This window comes from Balaenoptera acutorostrata, chromosome 4 (genome assembly GCF_949987535.1).
Source record: "Balaenoptera acutorostrata chromosome 4, mBalAcu1.1, whole genome shotgun sequence".
NCBI classification, from domain to species: domain Eukaryota; kingdom Metazoa; phylum Chordata; class Mammalia; order Artiodactyla; family Balaenopteridae; genus Balaenoptera; species Balaenoptera acutorostrata.
Genome location: NC_080067.1, coordinates 5981318 through 6008157, shown reverse-complemented (window position 1 = coordinate 6008157; position 26840 = coordinate 5981318). Strand labels below are relative to the sequence as shown.

Here is a 26840-nt window from a genome sequence, read left to right as displayed (position 1 = left end):
TAAGTAAAAAGCTGGATTACAAGTTGTCGGAAACACTGTAGAGTGCAAGTGTAGGTACGTAGGCCAGATGGCTCTAAGAATCCTTTCTTGCTTGGGTGGCCCTAACAAAGTATCACATACTGGGTGTCTTCCACAACAGAAATGTATTGTCTCACAGTTCGGGAGGCTAGAAGTCCAAAATCAAAGTGTCAGCAGGGTTGGGTCCTTCCTTCTGAGGGCTGTGAGGGCAGAATCTGTTCTAGGCCTCTCTTATTGGCTTGTAGAAGGTGTTCTCCCCATGTCTCTCTTATCATCTTCCCTCTACAACTGTCTCTGTGTCCAGATTTCCCCTTTGTATAAGGATAATAGTCATAATGGATTAGGGTCACGCTAATGACCTCATCTTAACGAATTACATCTTCGACGACCGTATTTCCAAATAAGGTCACATTTCCAAAGCACCGTGGGTTAGGAAATTTGGGGGTACACAGTTCAACTCTTAATGCTATGATTCAATGTTTAGCATCCTCATGAGAAACAGAAGTCAGGGGTCTCAGTTTTCTCTTAGCTCTACCACTTATGCACCATGAAACTGGAAATCTCTCCATCATTCTAGGCTTATCTGTAAAATAAGTGGTTTGCAGCAGACACAAATTAATTCTAAAATGTTTGTTTCATTTTTAAAATGTCTATAAGTGTGGAGCAGGGAATTTCCCAAAGAGCTGCTGGATTCCACAATAAGACAGGAGCTTAGATAGTCCCTTATTCAGGTTCCCTTAGTTGCCCAGGATCACAGTTAGTAAGAAAGTAAACAGGTCCAATATAAATTCTTGCAAAAGCAAAGCTTCGGCTTATTATGATAGACGGACTGAAAAAGGAAAATAAATACATAATGTGTATTATGCCTCAATCTTCAGTGAGAGGGACATGCTCATACCTCAAAATATCACTGGAAGGATAGATAACAAATGCCAATGACCACACGGATTGTCACTGAAAAGAGAACTGAGTGGCAAAGGAAGAGCAATAAGGGAAAGTTTTTTGTTCTCATCACAGAAATAAAGGAAAATATGTTACTTGGTCACATTTTGAATGATAGAAAAATATGTTACCTGGTCAAAGAGTACACAAGCATTAAAACAGAAAAATATCTGTGTGGTGTGCAATTGTTTAGCCTTTTATTTTCAAGCCTAGATATCCTGTATTTAATTCATTTTGTGTTTGAGGGTCCTTATAAGTAGGCTTGACTTTTACAAATTTGGAGACATTTCCTACAATTATGTTTCATATGATACAACTGTAATGACTATTTCTCCTCTATTCATTATCTGTCATGCATTTTTCCTATCTATCTATCATCCATCTATCATCTGTCTTTCTATCTTTCTATCATGCATCCATCTACCCTCCACTCATTCATTCAAGAAATGTGTGTTGACAGACCTAGAAAACAAACTTATGGTTACCCAGGGGGAAAGGGGGTGGAGGAGGGATAAATTAGGAGTTTGGGATTAGCAGATACACACTACTATATATAAAATAGATAAACAACAAGATCCTACTGTATAGCACAGGGAACTATATTCAATATCCTGTAATAAGCCATAATGGAAAAGAATATGAAAAAGAATATATACATATATATCTATCTCTGAGTCATTTTGCTGTACACCAGAAAATAACAGACCATTTTAAACCAACTACATTTCAATTTTTTTTTAAAAAAAGACATGTGTATTGAGTCTTTGTGATATCCCAGGCTCTATAACTTAATGAAAGAGATAAATATGGAACCGATTACAGATCCCAAATTAAACCTTAACTTTTACCATATAGCTTTCCTTGGCCATCTCCAAGTCACCACTCCTTCCCTTGGCCTCAGGTAGCACTTATTTTCAAAGGACTTTATTTATGGATTTAATTACTGAGTTCTTTATAGAACGTTTTAACTATTTCACCGCATGCTTGCATAGACCTTATTGTCTAATGTGGTGTTTTTATATCTAGATGCTTTACCACCTGCTGATAGAAAAGTATTTTAAAGAGTGCTGAATCAACTGGGTTGATGCCATAGTTACAAAGACGATTCCTCCCACTCCTCTTGTTCTTCCTCTTCCTCCTTCCCTGCTCCTCTTCCTTCTTCTTCTTTTCAACCTTGTTCTTGTATTTCCAGGTCTACTAGAGTGTCAGGCAGATAGCTGGTGCCTAACAAATGCCCAGAGAGTGAATCAGTGAGTAAGAGATGAATTACCTCTTCTCCCTCCTCATCCTCTCCGTTATATTTATTAGTACTCTCCTTACAACAGACACTTTTGATGGAGCTATTTTTAGGAGGCACATTTTTCAATCTAAAGAATTGTTCCAGTGGTCTCAAAAGTATGTAGAATGAAGAAAGCATTGAACGAATAAACGAATGAAAAACTCATTCCTGTATTTTTCTCGCCAACAATTTGGAGATTGTGACACACATAAAAGCTTAACAATTTCACAGCAAAATTTTGCTTTTAACCAGTTGGGATGCAAGTGATGATTTCAGGTACATGGTCCATACTAAGCATTCAATAAATGACACCTGTGACCAAAGTCCTGAACAATGTCACCCTATAATGAAGGCTCCTAGTATTTCTGGGAGCTAAACCACACCATAAAAGGATCATGCTTGGGGTAGAGCTGCAGCTACCAATAACTTCAAATGTCCCCAACGCCCCACCACACATACACCAAAAAGCAAGTTCCACAGTGGCAGACACTTGGCCTGTTAGTTTTGCTGTTGAATCCTAAGGGCCCAGCACATAGTGGGCCCTCAATAAATATTTGTTGAGTGAATGAAGAGATACTCTGCAGAAGTGTTTGAGAAGTGTCCAGTGTATGTAGTCATTCTTCTGGCTTTCCCTCCCTCTACCCACATATGTTCAAAATCTCAGGCCTTATCCCTGAACTGCTAAATCAGAATTTGCATTTTAACACGATTCCCTTGATTCTTCACATGCATCCTAATTATGAGAAGCACTCCTATAAGACACATCAAGTTCACTTTCCTGCCCCCCCACCAACTGATAAAACTTCTGAACCCAAACTAATGCCACATTCAAGTTTTTATGGCTGGTTGCTTGTAGGGTCAGTGTTTTTGAAAAATAAGAACCAGAGTCAGATGCTAGGATTTGATCTCTCTCAGCCTCTTTCTTTTCCCCCTTTCTTCCTCCCCATTTGCTCCCTCTCTGGCAATGAAGTCATATTACACAGAGGAACAGCACAGAGTCAAAATTTCTGGGCTAATTTACTTTTTTTTTTTTTTTTTTTTTTACTGTTAAAGAATATTAGCCAGGGCAAACTGAAAAGCAAAATAGTCATCTCCTGTATTTGCACACCTTTCTGCCTCTTTGCACTCTGCATGACCTCCTTACACTTCCTTGTGAATCTTCTGGAAGAGACAAGACTCAATACTTGCTGAGTATCTGGCTTATGCAGGTGCACTAGGTCGAGCTTACTCATTTAATCTTTATGCCAACAAGAAATATAGTCATGGGAGGGGAGCACGGAGTCAGGTTCACTGTCAGCTCCCATCAACATATCTTCCAAAACTTGTATTTCTCAATGACATTCTCAATGTTCATTATTGTCATGACTACTGAGCAGAATATGAAGAAAATATGTTAGAGACATGAAAAACAAAAAGGCAGTTCAGAGACCTTTGGAGAAAACTGTCAGGGAGTATAGCCATTTTTTACAGGTTAGCTCCAATCTAAATAATATCCCAAGGTCTTACCCAAGCCCATTCTCTGCTTCCATCTCCAGCATTTTAAAACTCAGCTACCTCTCTGATAACAAACCTAAGAGATAGTTAGCCACTACCCTTTTACAGAACAGGACACTGGGGCTCCAACGGACTTAGCTTCTTGCCCATGATTGCAGAAACTTTTAGCTTTTCTGATGCTAAATAGTCCTTTCCATTCTGCCATCATGTCAAGTCTTCTGTTGGCAACTCAGCACTGCTTCCGCTCTTGTGTGCTCCCCCTTACATCCTAAGGACAGGAAGCCTGAGGTGTACGTTCCCACAGATCTCGTTCAGCAATTTTCAGCGTAAGAGCCCACTAAATACTCGAGATACACATCTTGCGGATATCACATTAGTGAAGTTGTCTTATCATGTCCTACTGGGTGGCACATGATCTTTATTTGCCAAATTACAGATGATAACACTGATCATTTGAGTAAGATGGTGCCTACTAGGTTTCTCCACTGTAAAGTTCCTTTTTTTCTTTGTAATTAATAAGTATTTGTGTGGAAATATCTGGAGACTGTGTAAATATCCTGTTCCCTATCCCACTTTCATCTACTATGCTTATCACCCATTGATGTCCCTTGGCTGAATAACTTTAATGTTTGCCAAATGCCAATTTTTTATTTTCATTTTCCCTCCTATATTTATTCACGGGCATTCTACTGGAAGTAAAAGCTTTACCTTCTCTCTGTTTAATTATATCTGTGTGGAATCATGGATTCACATTTTATTCAATGGATTTTAATCTATTGTTCTCTTTTTTAAAAAAAAATCCAAAATCATGGGATTTGGATGAAAGTAACTGGGATTACTGGGCATCCTGTATTTCTGCAACTTACCGACTCCAAGAAAGCAAGTAGAAAAACCAAGAGCCAGCAACAGCCTTCCCTGACCTTTGTTTGCCCAACACGTCCAAATGTTTTTTAAGCATCTAAATCCTTCTATTAATTCCCTTCCTGTTAGCATGCCTAGAACAGTTTCTATTTTTCTCATCAATCCCTCACTAAGACAAACATAAGGATAGCCTTTCACTCCTGTCCTTGAGCAGCCATTCTATCCTAGACATCATTCTCTATAAAGGCACCCATATTTACAAATATTTCTTTATTTGTCAGCTTCTCCTTTATAAACTAAATTATTTCATGGCAGAGGTCATAACATAAATTTTGTTATCACTATTCCTAGCACATAGAAGATGCTTGTTAACTAGCAGTTGACTGAATGGACCAAGCTTATACTACTTAGAGAAGAAATATTTCATTACTAAATACCATTTACCTATTTCCAGGATTGGTTCCTTTCAAGAAATGCACACGCAGAATGGGATCACTGAGATAAGAATGGTCCTGAGCACTGAAACTCCAGTGAAGAGAATGAAGGATAGAGTAGGGGTATATGAGGAATTAAAGGAAAATTTCTCTTGTCTGAAAGCTACTGGAATAACCAGAGATACAACATCTCAAGGTCAAGGGAATGACTTCTGTTGCTATTCCTTAAAAGTTGGCTTTAAGTATATTAAGGGATCCTAATGATTTTATTGAATGTCCTTTTATATATCCATAGCCCAGGTCATATCCTACATCTGTTTTTCTTTCTCTCCTAACTATGTGTGTTTTTTTTAAACAGATGTTTCATGATTCTTCCTGACTCACGTCTGAACCCAATGGTTTATACTCTTATTTAAGGACAATAATCTCAGATATTCACGTATGTATTTTGGTACATGTATATACTGAAATTTCTTTCCTTTACCATTCTGCCACACTTCATCCCAAATAGACCATTCTATACTCATATCCTCAGAGAAGAAATATAACAGGAAAACAGTTTCTGATCACCATGGACTTTGTTTCAAAAGGTCAGATGAAAGAAGATTGTGGGGTGGGAAAGAGGTAATAGCAGTGTGGCACTTCTAGGCAGGAGGTACCACTAAAGCCTCACCAGTTTGTGTGTCCAAAGTCAAGAGTTTGGGCCTAAAAGGCCATGCTCACTAGGGGCTCATCATACCATGATTGCCTATGTGGACACATAACTTGATGAACACAGGAAGTCTCCCACCAAAAGCTGGGTGGAAAATCTGTTAGATTCTAGAGCCTCAGCACATCCTGAAACAATTAAATTTCACTTGCCTACAGACTCATGGAATGGGCTTTTGAGCCAGAAATAAAATCAACTTACAGCAATAAAATGTTACATTTAATACACCCTGAATTTGTAGATTGAGAATCACATCTGCTACAAAATCAAGAACTCAGGCTGTTACTTAAAGAGATGCTCTGTATCCTAATTCTCAGTCCCAAACTACCAGATTTGGGGCTTTGCAACCATTCCACTCAGTTGGAATGGCTTAATCCATGACTGGCTGCAGCTTGACCAGCACTAGAAGGAAATAACCAACAGGTGGAGGAACAGAGGGTCTCTTGGTTTAAATGGAACGAATAACAACACAAGTCCAAATTGATCATAGAAGAAAAAGAATCAAGTAAAACTTTGGCAATCAGTTAGTCAATGAACTTCCACATTCAAAATAAGAAGGATTGACAGCCTATTTATGAATAGAATACCTGTCATTAAAACAGTGATTGTTAATGCTGAGCCCTGTTCTAGATGAATTAACCCACATAATCATGACCACAAGCCTACAAAGTAGGTTATTAGTCCCATTTTACAAACAAAGATATCGAGATACATAAGGATTATGTGACTCACCCAAGGTCATCATGATGGTGAGTAGCAGCTCTGACTTGAACCCAGTCAGTCTACCTCAGAGTCCAACTTGACCACCATGCCATGCTGTCTTTGCCCACAAAAGCTCAACTATTTTGAACGGGATAACCCCAAAGGAAGAGATTATCAGGTCCACTCCCTTTATTTTAAAGATGAGGAAACAGTACCAAAGAGGATAAAGACATTTGCTCAGCGTCCTACGGCTCAATATATCACTCATCTTTGTTTTATGACAAATAATACTTATTGTCAACCAAATTAATCATTTTGCTTTTGATGTTTCCCAAAGGGCAAATCAAAAGTTTAAAACCCAGCCTTTGACAACCTTCCAGGAATTGTACCTCAGCTTCTCTAAAGCTGATATGAGACATGAGTGACAGAAGGTCAAGTAGTCTCAGAGGCCAGGTAAAGCACCCTGATGGATCATCTCCGGGAGGCGGGAAGCAAAATGGTGCCAAGAAGCCACTTAACAGTGAAGCAGGCAAAGAGCTCAGAGAGAGGAAACCCAGGGACTTTACTGTGTTCATTCAAGAATCGGGAAATTTGGTTCTGAGCCATTTTTTCCTCTACTCTTATTGAAATACCTAGAATTAGAAACCTTTACTTTGGAAATATGATCTTTATGCTGCTCTATTTAGGTTCCATCAATTTCAAAATAATATTCCTGTGGAAAATCCTTCATGCTCCCAAAAGCAAAGAAATCACTGTGATTTTCCCTTGTCCTTTAGTAAAGGCTAGCATGTAACCGTACCATCTCCTTGGCAGGTCCAAAGTCCCCATGACAAAGCATGATTAAAATAAATAAGACCCACTTCTGTCTCCTGAAGGAGAAGGATCTAATTGTGGACAGATTTTTTTAAAATCTGTCATGGGGGTAAGATATTGCAGTAAGAAATCTGTTTTATTTAGCTCACTGGGCATTCAGAGACCTTGCGTCCTAATCCCCTTCCCCTTGGTTGTGTTGACATGTCCTGTCATTGATAAACTCAGACCTGCATTATAACAACCGTGGAAAGCTGAATCAGATGATATTAGAAAAAAATGTCACTTGCTGGCTTCTAACCTTTTCAACGCTTATTTCTATTTCCATCCTAGGAATATTCTCACTGCTTGTAGAAAAAAAGATGATAAATATGAGGAATCTGTCCACTTATAAAGACATGCTTAAGAGTGAAAACAGGGGTAAGTAAGTATTGAAATTTAGTTGAGAAGGCTGTTGACAAAGCCCCCAAAACAAGATCATTTAAGAAAGACTTAAGTTGAGGAACTGTGCCTGAGCAGGAAGAAAAAAAAATGAAAATTCTTGGTACCAGAACCCTACATTGTTTTAAGTTAAGAGGGAAAATGTGCTGTATACATGGAATGTATCTCTAGTGTGATTATCAGGGTCCTCTTTATTAAATCAGAAAAGAAATAACAGATTTGAAAATTAAAGTAGAAGGCCCAGAGAGAAAAACACATGTTTAAGTTTTTAGGCATCTACTTGAATTTGAATGCTCTCTAACACATTCATTAAATTTCAATTAAATTGAACGTGGCATGGAAAAGAAACTAATAAAATGGTTAGTGTTGTCCAAAAAGACACTAAAAGGGAGACATGAATTCATGATCAACCTAATCAGATTACATCTCTTTTCATTTTCCCTTTGAAGGAGCCTGGCCCTGGGGACCTTACACAACCAGGCAGACAACTAACCTTGTCGTGCTTTCAGACAAGCTATGGAACAAAGCATAGAGTAAATGAGAGGTAGTGAGCAGCTCACTCCTGGCCCTTAAGGTTTTCCAGTACCTACCAGCCTGGCATATGCAGATGATGTGGGACTTACCGCATTAAAATTGGGGAAGAGGTTGACTGCGGCCGCAGTGTCAAGAGGAAAGGGAAGAAACGGTTTAATATCCAGCGATGGTTGCAAAGGAGGGGCTGGTGGACGGACCAGGGCTGGGAGAGCGGGGCTCTGGCATGTACCACCTGCACAGAGGAGAACAAAGGGAGCGATCAGGGACACGGTGCATATAAAACACACAACACACAAACACCAAGGTCTCTTTTGAGACCAAAAGGCCAGCTTTATGGGTCACTGGAAAAAACAAGACATGGAGTGTGTTGACCTCAGCTGGGAACCGGCCAACGAGCAAATGTGCCATTAAGCAGAGGAAACCAGTTGAGCTGCTCCTTTTTCCCTCTTGGATTATAACTATCCGGTTACGTAAGGAATTGTTAACATTTCAAACATTTCATACTCCCCAATCCATCCTTCTTTTCCTGCCTACAACCCTGGATTGAGTCAGCTACAAATCTATAAGCAACATCCCTTGATTCAAAGGGAGAACCCCTCCAATGCTCCCCCAGCCCTCTTTGAAAACGAACTCCTGCTCAAAATATGCATGCAGTCTGAGGGAGTCTTTTGCAGAACTGCTCTTTTCCACCGCATCCAAAACTCTGGCAGCAAGACGACATGAACCTGGCACAGAAAAGAAACTTAACCGCAAATGCAGGCAGCTGTACCTTACTTCCCTGGCAACTGGAGGGTTAAAAGCAGCAAATCCAGCTACATATCATGTGATCCCTGAGCTATTTAGCACCCCTGTGGCTTTAAACATTCAAGACTAGCTGCCCCCTTCCTTCCCAGTCATGAATAGGTGGAATTTAGAAGGTCACCAATGAGCAGGGAATGGAATATTATGGCAACACACACAGCTCCTTTGCATACCAGTGGGCACAGGCTGTTTGCAAGGGACTCCCACCTCTGCCCCCGTTCTAGGATTCCACTGCATTCAGAAGCTGAAAGGAGCCCATCTCCCTGTTATGTCTCTCATACTTTGGTAACGTTCCAAAACATCAATTGGCTGTTAATTAAAGGCTGTTTGAATCCTAGGAAACTGTTAAAATATGCCAGCATTCTTCTAATCTGAGAGGCAAGCAACGGACTGTAAAAACCTGCTGGTGAGAATCCAAGAAGCATGAGGAAAACAAAATGCACTAGAATTATTCCTTTCTCATGGAAAAGAATTCTAGGAGACAGAAAAGAGAAGATGGCAGAGTAGGAGGATGCGAAGTTTGCATCTCCCGACAACTAGGGCACCTACCAGGTGCTGGTGCAGGGCCTCAGACACCTGAGGGGACAGGGGGAACCCCCGATGAGTGGGTAGGTTGTGGAGCGGAGTGAGAGGGGAGGAGAAGTAGAGGCGGGATGGGACCAACACACCTGAGGGGACAGGGGGAACCCCCGATGAGTGGGTAGGTTGTGGAGCGGAGTGAGAGGGGAGGAGAAGTAGAGGCGGGATGGGACCAACACACCTGAGGGGACAGGGGGAACCCCCGATGAGTGGGTAGGTTGTGGAGCGGAGTGAGAGGGGAGGAGAAGTAGAGGCGGGATGGGACCAACACACCTGAGGGGACAGGGGGAACCCCCGATGAGTGGGTAGGTTGTGGAGCGGAGTGAGAGGGGAGGAGAAGTAGAGGCGGGATGGGACCAACACACCTGAGGGGCAGCTGGGGGAGGGGAGGGGCCCACTCACTACGAGGGGATCAGGGGGACATGGAGAGATGTTCCGGGTATCAGAGGATCAGAAGGGAACATGGCCAGCATTTCCTCTGCCCACTCGGGTCCTGGACTAAACCTCCACACACCGAGGCCCCCTCCAGCTGTGCGGTGCTGAGCCTAAGCCCTGCCCCCCACACCCCCAGGGCCTTTTCTGGCTGCTTGGGGTCCTGAGCCTAGGTCTGCCCCCCACCTAAGCCCCGCCCCACCTAAGCCCCGCCCCTGCCTAGCCCCCACCCTGCCTAGGCCCTGCCCCTGCCTAAACTCCACTTCCCACAGCCAAGGCCTTTTCCGGCCTTTTTTTTTTTTTTTTTTTTTTGCTATTGTGGTTCTCTTCTACCTTGTTGTTGTTTCACTTATACGTTTATTTTTTTATAATATATTTTTTATTTTTCTAATTTTATTTTACTTTTATTCTTTGTTATTGTTCTATTCCTTTTTTTCTTTGGCTGTGCCACCTGGCTTGCGCAATCTTGGTTCCCAGGCTGGGGGTTGGGCCCGAGCTCCTGTGGTGGGAGCTCTGAGTCCAAACCGCTGGACTAACAGAGAACCTCAGATCCCAGGGAATATTAATCGGAGTGAGGTCTCCTAGAGGTCCTCATCTCAGCAACAAGACCCGGCTCTACCCAACTACCTGCAAACTCCAATGCTGGAAGCCTCAGGCCAAACAACCAGCAAGACAGGAACACAGCCCCACCCATCCAAAACAAAAATGAGATGACAAAAAAATATATTACAGATGAAGGAACAAGGTAAAAACCTACAAGACCAAATAAATGAAGAGGAAATAGGCAACCTACCTGAAAAAGAATTCAGAGTAATGATAGTAAGGATGATGTAAAATCTCACAAACAGAATGGAGAAAATAAAAGAAATGTTTAACAAGGACCTAGAAGAATTTAAGAACAAGCAAACAGTGATGAACAACACAATAACTGAAATTAAAAATACTCTAGAAGGAATCAATAGCAGAATAACTGAGGCAGAAGAACGGATAAGTGAGCTGGAAGATAAAATAGTGGAAATAACTGCCATGGAGCAGAATAAAGAAAAAAGAATGAAAAGAATTGAGGACAGTCTCAGAGACTTCTGGGACTGCATTAAATGCACCAACATTCGAATTATAGGGGCGCCAGAAGAATAAGAGACAGAGAAAGTGTCTGAGAAAATATTTGAAGAAATTATAGTCAAAAACTTCCCTAACATGGGAAAGGAAACAGCCACCCAAGTCCAGGAAGCACAGAGTCCCATACAGGATAAACCTTAGTAGAAACACTCGAAGACACATATTACTCAAACTAACAAAAATTAAATTCAAAGAAAAAATATTAAAAGCAGCAAGGGAAAAGCAACAAAAAATATACAAGGGAATTCCCATAAGGGTTTCAGATGATTTTTCAGCAGAAACTCTGCAGGCCCGAAGGCAGTGGCAGGATATATTTAAAGTGATGAAAGGGGAAAACCTACAACCAAGATTACTCTACCCAGCAGGATCTCATTCAGATTCAATGGAGAAATCAAAAGCTTTACAGACAAGCAAAAGCTAAGAGAATTCAGCAGCACCAAACCAGCTCTACAACAAATGCTAAAGGAACTTCTCTAGGTGGGAAATACAAGAGAAGAAAAAGACCCACAGAAACAAACCCAAAACAATTAAGAAAATGGGAATAGGAACACACACATCGATAATTGCCTTGAATGTAAATGGATTAAATGCTCCAACCAAAACACATAGACTGGCTGACTGCATATAAAAACAAGACCTGTATTTATGCTCTCTACAAAAGACCCACTTCAGACCTAGGGACACATGAAGACTGAAGGTGAATGGATGGAAAAAGATATTCCATGCAAATGGAAATCAAAAGAAAGTTGGAGTAGCCATTCTCATGTCAGACAAAATAGACTTTAAAATAAAGACTATTACAAAAGACAAGGAACGACACTACATAATGGTCAAAGGATCAATCCAAGAAGAAGATATAACAATTGTAAATATTTATGCACCCAACATAGGAGCACCTCAATACGTAAGACAAATGCTAAAAGTCAAAAAAGGGGAAATTGACAGTAATACAGTAATAGTGGGGGACTTTAACACTCCACTTACACCAATGGACAGACCATCCCAACAGAAAATAAATAAGGAAACACAAGCTTTAAATGACACAATAGACCAGACAGACTTAACTGATATTTATAAGACATTCCACCGGAAAATGGCAGAAAACACTTTCTTCTCAAGTGCACATGGAACATTCTCCAGGATAGATCACATCTTGGATCACAAATCAAGCCTTGGAAAATTTAAGAAAATTGAAATCGTATTGAGCATCGTTTCCGACCACAATGCTATGAGATTAGAAATCAATTATAAGAAAAAAACTGTAAAAAGCACAAACACATGGAGGCTAAACAGTGCACTGCTAAATAACCAAGAGATCACTGAAGAAATTAAAGAAGAAATTTTAAAAAACCTAGAGACAAATGACAAAGAAAACACAATAACCCAAAACCTATGGGATGCAGCAAAAGCAGTTCTAAGAGGGAAGTTTATAGCAATTCAATCTCACATCAAGAACAAGAAAAATCTCAAATAAACGATCTAAACTTACACCTAAGGGAACTAGAGAAAGAAGAAGGAGAACAACAACAAAAAACCCCGAAGTTAGTATTAGGAAAGAAATCATAAAGATCAGAGCAGAAATAACTGACATAGAAATGAAGAAAACAAAAGCAAAGATCAATAAAACTAAAAGTTGGTTCTCTGAAAAGATAAACAAAATTGATAAACCTTTAGCCAGACGCATCAAGAAAAAAAGGGAAAGGACTGAAATCAATAAAATTAGAAATGAAAAAGGAGAAAAGGAGAAATTACAACTGACACCACAAAAATACAAAGGATCATAAGAGACTACTACAAGCAACTATATGCCAATAAAATGGACAACCTGGAAGAAAGGGACAAATTCTTGGAAAGGTACAACTTTCCAAGACTGAACCAGGGAGAATTAGAAAATATAAACAGAACAATCACAAGTAATGAAATTGAAACTGTAATTTAAAATCTTCCAACAAACAAAAGTACAAGACCAGATGGCTTCACAGGCGAATTCTATCAAACATTTAAAGAAGAGCTAACACCTATCCTTCTCAAACTCTTCCAAAAAATTGCAGAGGAAGGAACACTCCCAACCTCATTCTATGAGACCACCATCACCCTGATGCCAAAACCAGACAAAGATATCACAAAAAAGAGAAAATTATAGACCAATATAACTGATGAACATAAATGCAAAAATTCTCAACAAAATACTAGCAAACAGAATCCAACAGCACATTAAAAGGATCATGTACCATGATCAAGTGGGATTTATCCCAGGAATGCAAGAATTCTTCAGTATACTCAAATCAATCAATGTGATACACCAATATTAACAAATTAAAGAATAAAAACCATATGATCATCTCAATAGATGCAGAAAAAGTTTTGACAAAATTCAACACACAGTTATGATAAAAACTCTCCAGAAAGTGGGCATTGAGGTAATCTACCTCAATATAATAAAGGCCATATATGACAGACACACAACAAACATTATTCTCAATGGTGAAAAACTGAAAGCATTTCCTTTAAGATCAGGAACAAGACAAGGATGTTCACTCTCACCACTATTATTCAACAAAGTATTGGAAGTCCTAACCACGGCAATCAGAGAAGAAAAAGGAATAAAAGGAATACAAATTGGAAAAGAAGAAGTAAATCTGTCACTGTTTGCAGATGACATGATATTATACATAGAAAATCCTAAAAATGCCACCAGAAAACTAATAGACCTAATCAATGTATTTGAAAAAGTTGCATTCCTACACACTAACAACAAAAGATCAGAAAGAGAAATTAAGGAAACAATCCCATTTGCCAACGCAACAAAAAGAATAAAATACCTAGAAATAAACCTACCTAAGGAGGCAAAAGACTTGTACTCAGAAAACCATAAAACACTGATGAAAGAACTCAAAGATGACACAAACAGATGGAGAAATATACCATGTTCTTGGATTGGAAGAATCAATATTGTGAAAATGACTATACTACCCAAAGCATTCTACAGATTCAATGCATTTCCTATCAAATTACCAATGGCATTCTTCACAGAATTACAACTAAAGTTTTTACAATTTGTATGGAAACACAAAAGACCCCGAATAGCCAAAGCAATTTGAGAAAGAAAAATGGATCACTTCAGATTATACTACAAAGCTACAGATATCAAGACAGGATGGTACTGGCAGAAAAACAGAAATATAGATCAATGGAACAGGATAGAAAGACCAGAGATAAACCCACACACTTATAGTCACCTGATCTATGACAAAGGAGGCAAGAATATACAATGGAGAAAAGAAAGCCTGTTCAATAAGTGGTGCTGGGAAAACTGGACAGCTACGTGTAAAAGAATGAAATTAGAACACTTCCTAACACCATACCCAAAAATAAACTCAGTATGGATTAAAGACCTAAATTTAAGACTGGACACTATAAAACTCTTAGAGGAAAACATAGGAAAAACATTCTTTGACATAAACCACAGCAAGATCTTTTTTGACCCACCTCCTAGAGTAATGAAAATAAAAACAAAAGTAAACAAATGGGACCTAATGAAACTTCAAAGCTTTTGCACAGCAAAGGAAACCATAAACAAGACAAAAAGACAACCCTCAGAATGGGAGAAAATATTTGTAAAGGAAGCAATGGACAAAGGATTAATCCCTAAAATATACAAATAGCTCATGGAGCTTAATATCAAAAAAACAAACAACCCAATCCAAATATGGGCAGAAGACCTAAACAGACATTTCTCCAAAGAAGACATACAGATGGCCAAGAGGCACATGAAAAGATGCTCAACATCACTAATTATTAGAGAAATGCAAATCAAAACTACAATGAGGTATCACCTCACACTGGTCAGAATGGCCATCATCAAAAAATCTACAAAAAATAAATGCTGCAGAGGGTGTGGAGAAAAGGGAACGCTCCTGCACTGTTGGTGGGAACGTAAATTGATACAGCCATTTTACATTCCTTAAAAAACTAAAAATAGAGCTACCATATGACCCAGCAATCCCACTACTGGGCATATACCCCGAGAAAACTATAATTCAAAAAGAGTCATGTACCACAATGTTCATTGCAGCTCTATTTACAATAGCCAGGACATGGAAGCAACCTAAATGTCCATCAACAGATGAATGGATAAAGAAGATGTGGTACATATATACAATGTTATATTACTCAGCCATAAAAAGGAATGAAACTGGTTAATTTGTAGAGATGTGGATGGACCTAGAGTCTGTCACACAGAGTGAAGTAAGTCAAAAAGAGAGAAAAAAATATCGTATATTAACGCATATATGTGGAATCTAGAAAAATGGTACAGATGAACCTATTTGCAGGGCAGGAATAGAAACGCAGACATAGATATGATGCGTTTCTGATGAGAACAGATATGATATCTGATGAGAACAGATATGTGGACACGGGGGGAAAGGGGAGGGTGGGAACATTGGGAGATTAGGATTGACTTATATACACTACCATGTGTAAAGTAGATAGCTAGTGGGAACCTGTTATATAGCACAGGGAGCTCAGCTCAGTGCTGCGTGATGACCTAGATTGGTGGGATGGTGGGGGTGGAAGCGAGGTCCAAGAGGGAGGGGATATATGTATACATAGAGCTGATTCACCTCGTTGTGCATCAGAAACTAACAGAACATTGTGAAGCAATTATACTCCAATAAAAATAATAATAATAATTTTTAAAAAGGACAAAAAAAAAAAAAGAAAAGTGAAGAAAGGCTCCTGTCTGTGTCACTTCCTTGCCTGCCATCTTGTTTTTAAAACAAAGTAGAGTGAGATCCCATACAAATTATCTTTACAAATCTCATGATCAGTTCTCGTCAATTGCCCACAGACCATCATCTTGCCCTTCATCAGTTACCTGAACAAAGGTCAACATTTAAAAAATGATTCTCCACTGCTAAATCCAATGCTATTGGAGCAGAGTATCTACTAACAAGGTGGGTGACTTAATACCTAAAACAGAAGCCATCAGCACAGGATTTAATTAACCATGCCAAAAAAACCATTAGCTCTCCTGGCTCTCCTGATTGGCTAATCATCTGGAGCCAAATTAACAAAAACAGTATTTTTTTCCCACTTTTTACTTCCCTCTTGAAATGTTCTTCACCAGCTACAAGGCCAACAACAGCCAGTTTGAAACAGCAAACCAATTAAATAAAAAGTAGTCTGAGTCAGGAAATAGAGGGCCAATGTTAAAACAGAGACAAAAGCAAAATATAATAAGTCTCCATTCACCAGAGGACACCATAAACTTATTTTATTGTTCACCTGGTGGTATACTTTCTTAGAGAGGGCATTCATAAAACTTTGGTGATAGACCTGTCATGAATTTAGTATTGCTACCAATTTCTCTCTCTCTCTCTCTCTCTTTTTTTTTCCAATTTCTCTTTTGATGAAAAGTTAAAGAACCAAAATAAAATTTTGGTTGGCGCCTCTTTAGAAAACTCAGAGGTAAAATAAGTTTTGGTTGAAATCAGTGGTGCGGTTTAACCTGTCCACAAGTAATAGTGAGCTTTAAATAAATCATTTTAAATATGTATTATCTGTGTCACAGGTCATGCTTTGCAAAAGATATTCATTCATATATATCCATTACCTTGTTTGACCCTAAAATCTCAGAAATCAGCTAATGGCTAACATAATATCATGGAGAGAAAAAATAAGTTGATAAACTCTTTAGTTGTTTATGTTGCTTCCACAGAGACATTCCATTCTTATAATTCCAAGAATGCAATTTAGCAGGAACATATTCTGGAATTATTTCATTTATAAGTCCCCTCTGGTTCAGAATATCCAAAGAGGTTCTGGAAAACTCAACCTTCTTTTTTTTTAATCCACCACAATGAGAGGAACAAAGAATAAAAAATACGTTGATTCTATTGCTAGGGAAAGTTAATTCCTACCTCTCTTCCTCTGAGATATGTATTTCATTTACATTTCATTATACATACAGTTCAGGGCCCTCTCTCAGTGTTACAACTGGGGTTCCCTACCTAAGGGATTAAAAACATCAAAGAAGAGTCATAAAGCTGGGGGGAAGCTTTAAAGCTTTAAAGCTGGGGGGATACTATTTGAGTTCATCCTTTCCTACCTATTTGAAGAGAGAAATGTAAAAGATAGTTGGAAAAGAGAGAACATGTGACCGCATAGGCTTTGGCCACTGGCTAGGCAAACCCAGGTGTACTGGAGGCTGTGGTGTGCTCCCCACAGCCCCATTCTGGACTGAGGCACACCCTCCCCCAACTGCTGGGGGACCCCCTAAGCACTGAAGAGGTCAAAGGGAGCTGCCTCACCCAAGGTCAAACTTCCTCCCGAGTGGAGGGGCTGGTAGCCCCATGCAATGACGGATTCATGCAAGGGTTTAATTAGTGGCTCCTTCCCCTTGTCTCAAGGCAGGGAGACTGAAGCTCTATTTCAGCTCTAAAGCTCCTCACAGAATCTAGGATAGACTGAAGTCTCTGTTGTGACTGCATCAGGGCTCAACTTTTCCCTTTGCCCAACCCTGTATCTCTCACTCCTCACAGGAGATGTTCCCCAAGAAAGCATCTACTGCTGGAAGAACTTGACCTATGACATCAGAGTATAACTATTCATGAGTCTGAGCGAAATGCTGAATTGCTTTATTCTAAAATAGGTAATTGCCTACAAATCTATAGAGAGGCACAAGATTGAGCCTCTCTCTCAAAAATTACCTGTGACTAATATTTCTGCTTTTAAAATTAGGATAAGTTCTGAAATATGTTACTTGTCTCAACCTGTATATGCTCAGCAGTAAGAATACTATTGGCAAATAGTGTAAAATCAAAACTGGCAAACATAACATGTTTCATCTGTAAAGCAGACTAAAATATGCTCCTTGAGAAAATAGCTATTTCATTCTTTCAGTTTTATTAGAATGTATTACATTTAGGACATCAATATATGTTTATTGTCTTTATTTTAAAATTATCCTGAACATAATTAACTTCAAAATATATAATGAATTTGTAGACACGACTATAGGTAAAAAAGAGTTGTTTTGTTGTTATCATTTACCGACAGAGTTGCTTCATTCATCAGAATGTCACACTTCTAGAAATATTGTTGTTATTAATTTGAGGAAAGCATTTTGAAACTTCCATAGGGTAGTAACAGAAAAAATACAAATTCACGACCTTTGTATGTGAAACTCTGCCTACATCTAGTACTATGTATTTCAAACCCTATGCAGTTTTAATTTAAGCAGGTTTTAAAAATTAAACCTTAATAAATTATTCAGATTTCAGAGCAGTTAATATCTCTCTATACCAAATTTCTTATATGCCATTAAACTAAAAAAACAGTCATTAAGTAGAGATTAGTTATTACAGCTATATTGAGTAAGGTATTGAATAATGAAGGGAAATAAGGTAAATATGATGAAGTAAGTGATCTAAACTCATAAAACTCCTCTCTGTCCCTTTTTGAAGTTTGGTTTTGTTAGTTTATATTCATATTTAGAATTTTGAATTGAACTATAGAGCAAACATATTAAATATTACTTTGGTTTCTTCACAAGACAGCTGTGTATTCACAAAAGCGTGAATTCGTGAATTTGAAAAAAATACCGGAATAACCTATTTGTTCATGAATATTTGTTAATACTATCTGAGAAAATAAGACACATTCACTTCAGAAGTTTGCATTTTTGAAATGCAAATCTAATTAAAATGTAAATTTGGAAATGTTTGTTTTAACAATTTATACAGATAAATAGGAATTCTAAACCAGTGATTGTCAGTTGAAGCTACTGTATTAGAGATAATGTATATAAAGTGCCTAGCAGAGTGTCTGGCCAGTTGATGCCAAGTGAGGAGTGTTGTTTTTTTCTAATGAATTCAGTAAATTCCAGAGGAACTGTTCAGGGTGGTCCAGACACAAATCCGGGCTCCCGGAAAGAGGTCAATCAAGATAATTTTAAAAGCACCTGCCTATTCTTCACTTTTATTTTGACCCCTGCAGAAGGAGAGACTTCACAATAAGAGGTTACTTTGTAAATCAATATTTTGAAACATTCCTTGAGAGTGGAGTAGTATTCTTTCCATAATACAACACCTTTAACCTTGAACTTCTGCACTTGATCCATTCAGGTTTCATCAAACAGTCACAGATGTCCTGTCTGACAGCTTAACCAACTACTTAATCATTCATTTCCCCAAATGACAAAACCAACATTCAAAATGATCAAGGGTTGCTGCTGTTCAATATTCATGACAGTGTATGCTTTAGAACTGTGAATCATTGAAAAACAATATAAATATATACCATATATATAATACATATTTATTGTTAAAATATATTATCATTACATATTTTATATATATATATATATATATACATACACACACACACATTTATAGAAAGCAGAAGAAATCCCTGATTTCCTGATGAGAGAAATAATTTCCATCATATCTTTTTTTTCACCATCAATTTAATTATATATATGTACATATTTGCTTATCTATATTGAAATACATACATACGTTTCGATAGTGTCAACAGTCAGCCATAGTTAAACTGTTAAACTGCTCAGAATATTCATACCTATTAGGAGAACATCAAGAACATTTTATGTAACATCAAGTCCTAAGTAGTTACTTGCAAAGCAACTAATTTGATAGACGTGGAACATTATTCACATGCAATCCCAACTATTTCGGTTAGAATTTGCCATGTGCACTGGGGGAGGGAGGGGCACGATAGGATTTCTGGAGTCTATGTGATAGAGGACATAAAAGAATTAGATCTGATAGTATGAATAAGAAATAGAAAAGAAATGATGGATTTGGGACATAAAGGCAAAACTTGATTTGACACAAAACAATGGCCATGGAATGCTGTTAGTGACATTGGCCAGCCAGGGTGGATGGGAGCAAATGTTGAGAAAAAAGCTAAATTTTATAAATCTACTGAGTAATTGGTATGAACTAGGCCCTGTTATAACCTTAATTCCTTTAAAATGCACAAAAATTCTGTCAGGTATCTATTATATTACCCAATTTACAAACTCAAAAGACAAAGCTATTACCTAAATTACATCTCACATAAAATTACACAGGTAAAAAAATGGCATTCGATGTAAACCTGAGTAAACTTAACAAGTTTCAACACACTGATGCAAATAGCATTTAAATTAAATCAACAAAAACATACAAAATGACAACAAAAAAGAACACTCTAAGAAGTCAGTTTTGTCATACAAGGCAAGCCAGCTCCCTTGAAGCCAGAATGGAATGCACTAAATCAGAAATCTTGTGAGAAAATTTTGTCACTGCTCAAAAAAAAAAAAAAAAAGAAAAGAAAAGAAAAAGGAATAGACACATTCCTTGTACAGGAGAAGATAAAGAAATATTCAGTATTAATTACCAATATTTATCTGCATGGGAAGATGCTGGTTCTGCCCTATATCTGAGAATGTATCCAGAAAGACACGAATATCATATCAAATGTCTGAAAAGTCCTCTGGTTTACATTCTTTAACATCTACTTGCCAAATAAGAAAAGCAAACAGGTGTTTGTTGTATTCCCTTGTGCAGCTGCCTCTAAAAAACTCAAGGTTGGGGATTACAATGGGCAGTTTGTTGTTGAGATTATTTTTTATTCCTTAGCTAGGAAAACTGTATGTTCATCCTGTTTCCTTCAACCTCAAGTGATCCAAACTCCCATTCAGTTCCTATCTTTGTTTAAATGTTGTTCCCAACTGAAAGATAACAACTAGAAACAAATTTTGAGATAAAATTTGAATTTAGTGTGACTTGGTCACAATTTGTCTTCTATTGCTTTCATTTTGCCTCTGTTTTAGATTGTTGATTCACTTACTAAGGTTTGGAAAATTGATCCAGCACCTTCTACCTGAGCTGAAGGTCCTCATTGGCCTAAAGTGACCAGCACTTGGCAGGTCAATTCAAATATTAAAGCAGGGTCTGGTCCACAGGGGCAGTTGGCAGCACTAAGCCACACAGGGTGGTGACCGCTGCCTCATCCATACTGTCCTTGACCACAGAGAGGAATGAGGTGAGGATGGGAGTGAGTCAGGGCAACTGGAACACCGACCTGGAAACAGTGACACAGAAATGTTTGCCCTAGTCAACTGTCTGACTCATACTTTACCCATGAAAGAAAGCCCATGTGAGGCATCCATTTTCCCTTGTTTAAATTCTTTATTTATTCATTTTAAGTTGTAGTATTTAAATATTCCAGTAAATCCAATGGAATATTACTCAGCCTTAAAAAAGAATGAAATAATCCTTTCCATTTGCAGTTACATAGATGGACCTAGAGATTATCATACTAAGTGAAGTAAGCCAGAGAAAGACAAATACCATATGATATCACCTATACGTGGAATCTAAAATATGACACAAATTAACATATTTACAAAACAGAAACAGACTCACAGACATAGAGAACAGACTTGCGGTTGACAAATGGGAGGGGGGCAAGGGAGGGATGGAGTGGGAGTTTGGGATGCAAACTATTATATATAGAATGGATAAACAACAAGGTCCTGTTGTAGAGCACAAGGAACTATATTCAATATCATGTAATAAACCATAATGGAAAGGAATATGAAAAAAATATAAACAAACAAACAATAAATAAATAATGCAGTAAATCACTTGAAAGGTCATTTTGGAAGGAAGCTAAAAAAAACGACTAACTAATGTTTTCTCTGTTAGTTATTGAATACTGGGACAAAAATCAAAATACTGCTATTACCTAGTTGCCAATATCCTGAGTCAAGTCTTCACGAGAAGAAAAGTGGAATCTTTCACTTATTTACCCAACTTTCATGACAATTTCTGGTGCCTGGGAGACACTATGAAGATTCTGTCAAGAGTACCAGAGTAAGGAGTTTTAGACATTTAATCCTATATATCCCTCTGCACTTCAGCCCCTCTGTCAAACACTGCATAAGTCAGGACAAGGAACTCCTCACAGGCAATCAAAAGATTTTGCCTGGAAACTTCCTCTCATGTTTGCACCAGTGAGCGTAAAAATGTAAAATTTTCCTCAAGAGGAATTTCCCAAGATTTCATTCCACAAAATCACTTGTAACTAATAAAAAAAGGTGCTCTGGTGCTGAACTGTCCCATGTGGTAGTCTTTAGCCATGTGTGGTTATTTTAAATTGGAATTAAGTAAAATTAAACATTCAGTTTCTCAGTCACACCAACCACATTTCAAGTGCTTGACAGCCATGTGTGGACAAAGGCTACCTTGCTGTATACTGCAGTTAAAAAAAAAAAAATTTCCATCACTATAGAAGGTTCTATTAGACTTTGAGGCTTCAATGCAAAACCAACAATCTCCAGTGAGGAGTAATTTGCAGATAAGGTGCCTGATACAGTCTGTTCCAGAATGCACTGCCGATAGAAGAGAAGTCTTGCTTTCGCCTGGGTCCATCTCCTTTTGGGGTTGAGGAGGAGAGCTTTCCCAGAGCCAAACATGGCCACTGTCAGAAGGCAGACCCTGCTGGGATTGTGCCAGAAAGAATTAATTCCTTCTCAAGGAATGGAGAATTCCTTGAGAAGACAATGGCCAGTCTATGAATCTTCACATGTGATCAATGACGATAATCCTCAAAGGGCAACCTAATTTTAAAAATCTAATGCTGAAATCAATATTAATGAGTAAGGAGTGCTTTGGATAAAAAATGATGCCATATCTTCAAACCAAAGATGGAAAAAGGGCCAGTCCTGGGGCAAATGGATGTTTATTAATATCTGATAATTCTTGAGAGTGCTACCACAAAGATTTTATTTCACCAAAGTGTGTCACAATCTAGTCTCACTAAAAAACCAAGTGTTCAAAGCCAGCTAATGTAGGCAGTTAAACCTGCCTAGCTACATCTGAATTACCCTGAGGGGTAATTCTGTTCATAATATCCAGGCGTTAGTCATCTCACTCTTAAAAGAGAAAAAAAAGATGCTGTCATCTTGTGATATGGTCTTGTTTTTTCCATGATCTGTGCCTTTCAGTTGGGACTTGCCCACATGAATTTCTCTATGCCAGCACAGCTGGGTGTACAGTTCACTGTTCCTCCAAAGCCTGATCAATATCTTTCTTTCCCCATGTTTTTTCCACATGATATTACTGTGATATATTCTTTGCTTCCTCTCCAAGCACTCGCCAATCTGTGTAGGCCTTCAATGTGGCCCAAGGTATTAATGAAACATCTCCTGAGCTTAAATGGTTTAGTGTGGCTTTCCCAGTACCATCAAGGTGAGTTAGGTAAGCATCACACAACTTAGGGAACACCTTTGTTTATCTCCCTAAAGTGTCCTCAAGATGTAGAGGGTGAGGATGTCAGTAGAGGGAGAGACCAGCTGAGGAAGAGCAAGTCTAAGAGAAGAAGACAAGCTAAAAGTTTTTGACATCCTGAGGTTGAGGTGTAAGTGGGAATGTAGCCATTGGGTAAGTGGTACTAGCACTTAGAAGACAGCTCTGGGCAGACTTCATTCTGAGGAAAGAGTGGAGAGTCATCAGGTAGGAACTCAAATCATGGACATGAAAAAGATTTCCTCGGGAAAGTGTGGAACAAAGAGCCCAGGGCCTAAGCCTGAACCTGGGGGCTCGTTAGCCCAGTGAAGAAGACTGAGAAGTACTGGAAAAAGAACAAGACGGAGGCGGGGAGAATGATCTCCCAGAGGCAAGAGGGAGAGGTTGTTTATAAGAGGAAGAAGTGGTCAGCACTGTCTAAGGCTGCCCACGGAGGGAGCAAGTAAGATGGCAACTTCTGTGAGATTTAATGTCGAGAGTTTTGGTGACCTTTATGAGTTATTTAGTGGGTAACATCAAAAAGAAGTCACTTTCTTGCAGGGGATTGCTTCCAGGACCCCTGGATACCAAACTCTGAGGAAGCTCAGGTCCCTTATATAAGATAGCACAGTATTTACATATAACCTACATACATCCTCCCATATACTGTAAATCATCTCTAGATTACTTATAATACCTAATACAATGTAAATGCTATGTAGATAGTCTCCTGCGCCCAGCAAATTCAAATTTTCCTTTTTGGAACTTCCCAGAATTTTTTGTCAATATTTTCCACCTGCAGTTGGTTGAATCTGCAGACACAAAACCTGTAAATAGAGAGGGCCAAATGTATATCAAAATTAAAGCTGGTTACTCTTTGAAAGACAGCATTAAAAAAAAAAAAAAAAAGAAAGGACAAGCTATTGACAAGAAAAATAAATAATGCAAAACATGTATCTAATGAAAAGCTTGTATTTGGAATATATAAAGAACTCTTATATCTTACTGAGATATTAACTCAGTTAAAAATAGGCAAAAATTTTGAACAGACATTTCACAAACAAAGAAATCAAAATGGCAAATATGTGAATGAAAACATGCTCAACATCATTGGGGAAATACAAGTTAAAACCACAAGATATTATTATCAGTCACCTACTAGGACAGCTAAAATTAAAAAGAAAAACAATACCAAGTGTTGGCAAGGATGCAGAACAACTGGAAATTTCATACTTGGTGGTAGAAATGCGAAATAATATAGCACTTTGGAAAAATTTGGCAATTTCTTATAAAGTTAAATATTCACTTACTATATGACCCTGCAATCCCCTAGGTATTTACACAACAAAAATAAAAATACCTGTGTCCAAAAAAAAAAAAAAAAAAGTGAAGTCACTTTTGAGGAGGGTCAGGGATGGAAGAGGGTTCAGAATGAAGTCTAGCGGGGAAAATTATTTTGAACAACTTGGCTGGGAAGGGAAAGTAAAGTAGGACCCTATAGATGTGGGTAAATATGTTTTCAAGGTATGGAAAGGAATTGATTCAATCTAGAATCTAGTATAACTCACTTTTGGAAAGGCAAGTTTCCACTAGCAATTAAGCCTAGAAAATACGAAGCCGTGGCAGCATATTAAGCATTGTAATTTGTATCTATCTCGGTTACATTCCACTCCACATATTCTCTAAACGTACATCAAAGTATAGCAAATAATGACTTATAGTCCTGCTTCAGGACACAGTTCAAGGATGACTTCCTCTGCAGGGTATCTTATAGATGTCCGGGTAGAAGGAGCACTCCCTTGGCACTCTACCCTACACTCCTCTGTCTGCACATACATCGCTACATTTACTTGCTTCTCGGTCTGCCTCCCCACATGAGGATGTGGGGTCTTGAGGAGAATGTCTAGTGTAATCCTCCTTGACTTCTGTGCATTAGGGGGTTCCTCGTACCTATTGGTGATTTGTTTGTCTTTTTCCTGGAATGGATGGATGGATATACAGGCAGATGAGCAAACAGATGACTGAGTGAAATTGAATCACAGCCTGCTGAGATATTGTACCCTTTCTTCTGTTGTGCCCAAACTAACAATCTTATCCATTTCAAAACCCAGTAACTTCCCTGAAGAACTAGAAAAGGGGACAATCAGAGAGTTTATTGAAGTGCATTGCTAAAAGGTGAGGAACATTTTATCATAGGCTTTTAAGCTGATGAAGCTTCCATAATTGATTTTTTTCTTAAAAATAATAAATAAGTGGTTCAATCAAAATTCTAATCTTTCTAGATTATAATTTTATTAACATTTTTTCTTGGCACTATATAAATTTCTTAAACATCTTTCACTTTTAGGTATGAATTTATTCTATCTTGTAAACAATACCCCTTTCCTCCACAGGTATAAAAGCAGTAACATTTCAGCTCCTGCATGCTGGGTAATCCATGAAGTATATCTCCTTTGTGCTCTCATAGCCTTAGGAAATGGAGCCATGGTGAAGTTAAGATAATTGTTCAAGGTCACACAATAAGTTGTAGAGACAGGATTTGTAGCCCAACATTCTACCTCCAAAGTCTAAGCTCTTATATTTACATTTTATTCAGAGATGGCCATATTTTTTTGGATGACCTGTGGTAGAGAAAAAAATAATTCCATAAATAAAAGCTGGTTTCATTTAAACTAGGCCAAAGCCTAGTTAAATCAAATCAATTATCTAAGATTCATTCATTTGTAAGGCACTAGATTATTTAAGGAACAATTTCATGTTTCTTGCCTTTATTGAGGTTTATAATCCAGTATAATGCATATTATGCACGTGTTGAGTCTACCAGATACCATAATGTTATAGACTGAATGTTTGTGTCCCCCCCCACCCAAATTAATATGTTGAAACTTATAACCCCCAATGTGATGGTATTCGGAGGCGGGGCCTTTGGGGGTGATTAGGTCATGAGGGTGGAGTCTTCAAGAATGGACCTAGTGCCCTATTAAAGAGGCCCCAGAATGATCCCTTGCCCTTTCCATTATGTGAGGTGGCCATCTATGAACCAGGAAGCAGGCTCTCACCAGATACCAAATCTGTCGGTACCTTGATCTTGGACTTCACAGCCTTCAGAACTGTGAGAAATAAATGTCTGTTGATCCTAAGCCATCCAGTCTATGGTATTCTGTTACAGCAGCCCAAATAGACCAGGACACATGTGTTAATCCAAAGGTAACAGATTTTTATTCTATTTCAATGAACCTGTTACTTGTTCAGTTCTCCCTTTCACTCCACGTATTCCAGAAGGGCAATGTAGAAAGTAAATTTATATTCATCATAATTAACTCTATTGAGCTTAATGGTAATATCTCCTAGAGCATTCACTTACTGTGAATGTTTTCACTCAGTGT

At 38.4% G+C, this 26840-nt stretch overlaps 1 protein-coding gene across 6 annotated transcripts in view; it reads right to left on the bottom strand.

Annotated features, from left to right (window-relative positions):
* ZNF385D (zinc finger protein 385D) overlaps positions 1 to 26840 on the bottom strand; it is a 949103-nt gene that overhangs the window by 221826 nt on the left and 700437 nt on the right. For all 6 annotated transcript variants that reach the window (XM_057546009.1, XM_057546008.1, XM_057546007.1 and 3 more), the window contains one exon: positions 8314 to 8456. In XM_057546009.1, the coding sequence (XP_057401992.1) occupies positions 8314 to 8456 (143 nt within the window). The remainder of the gene's footprint in view (positions 1 to 8313; positions 8457 to 26840) is intronic.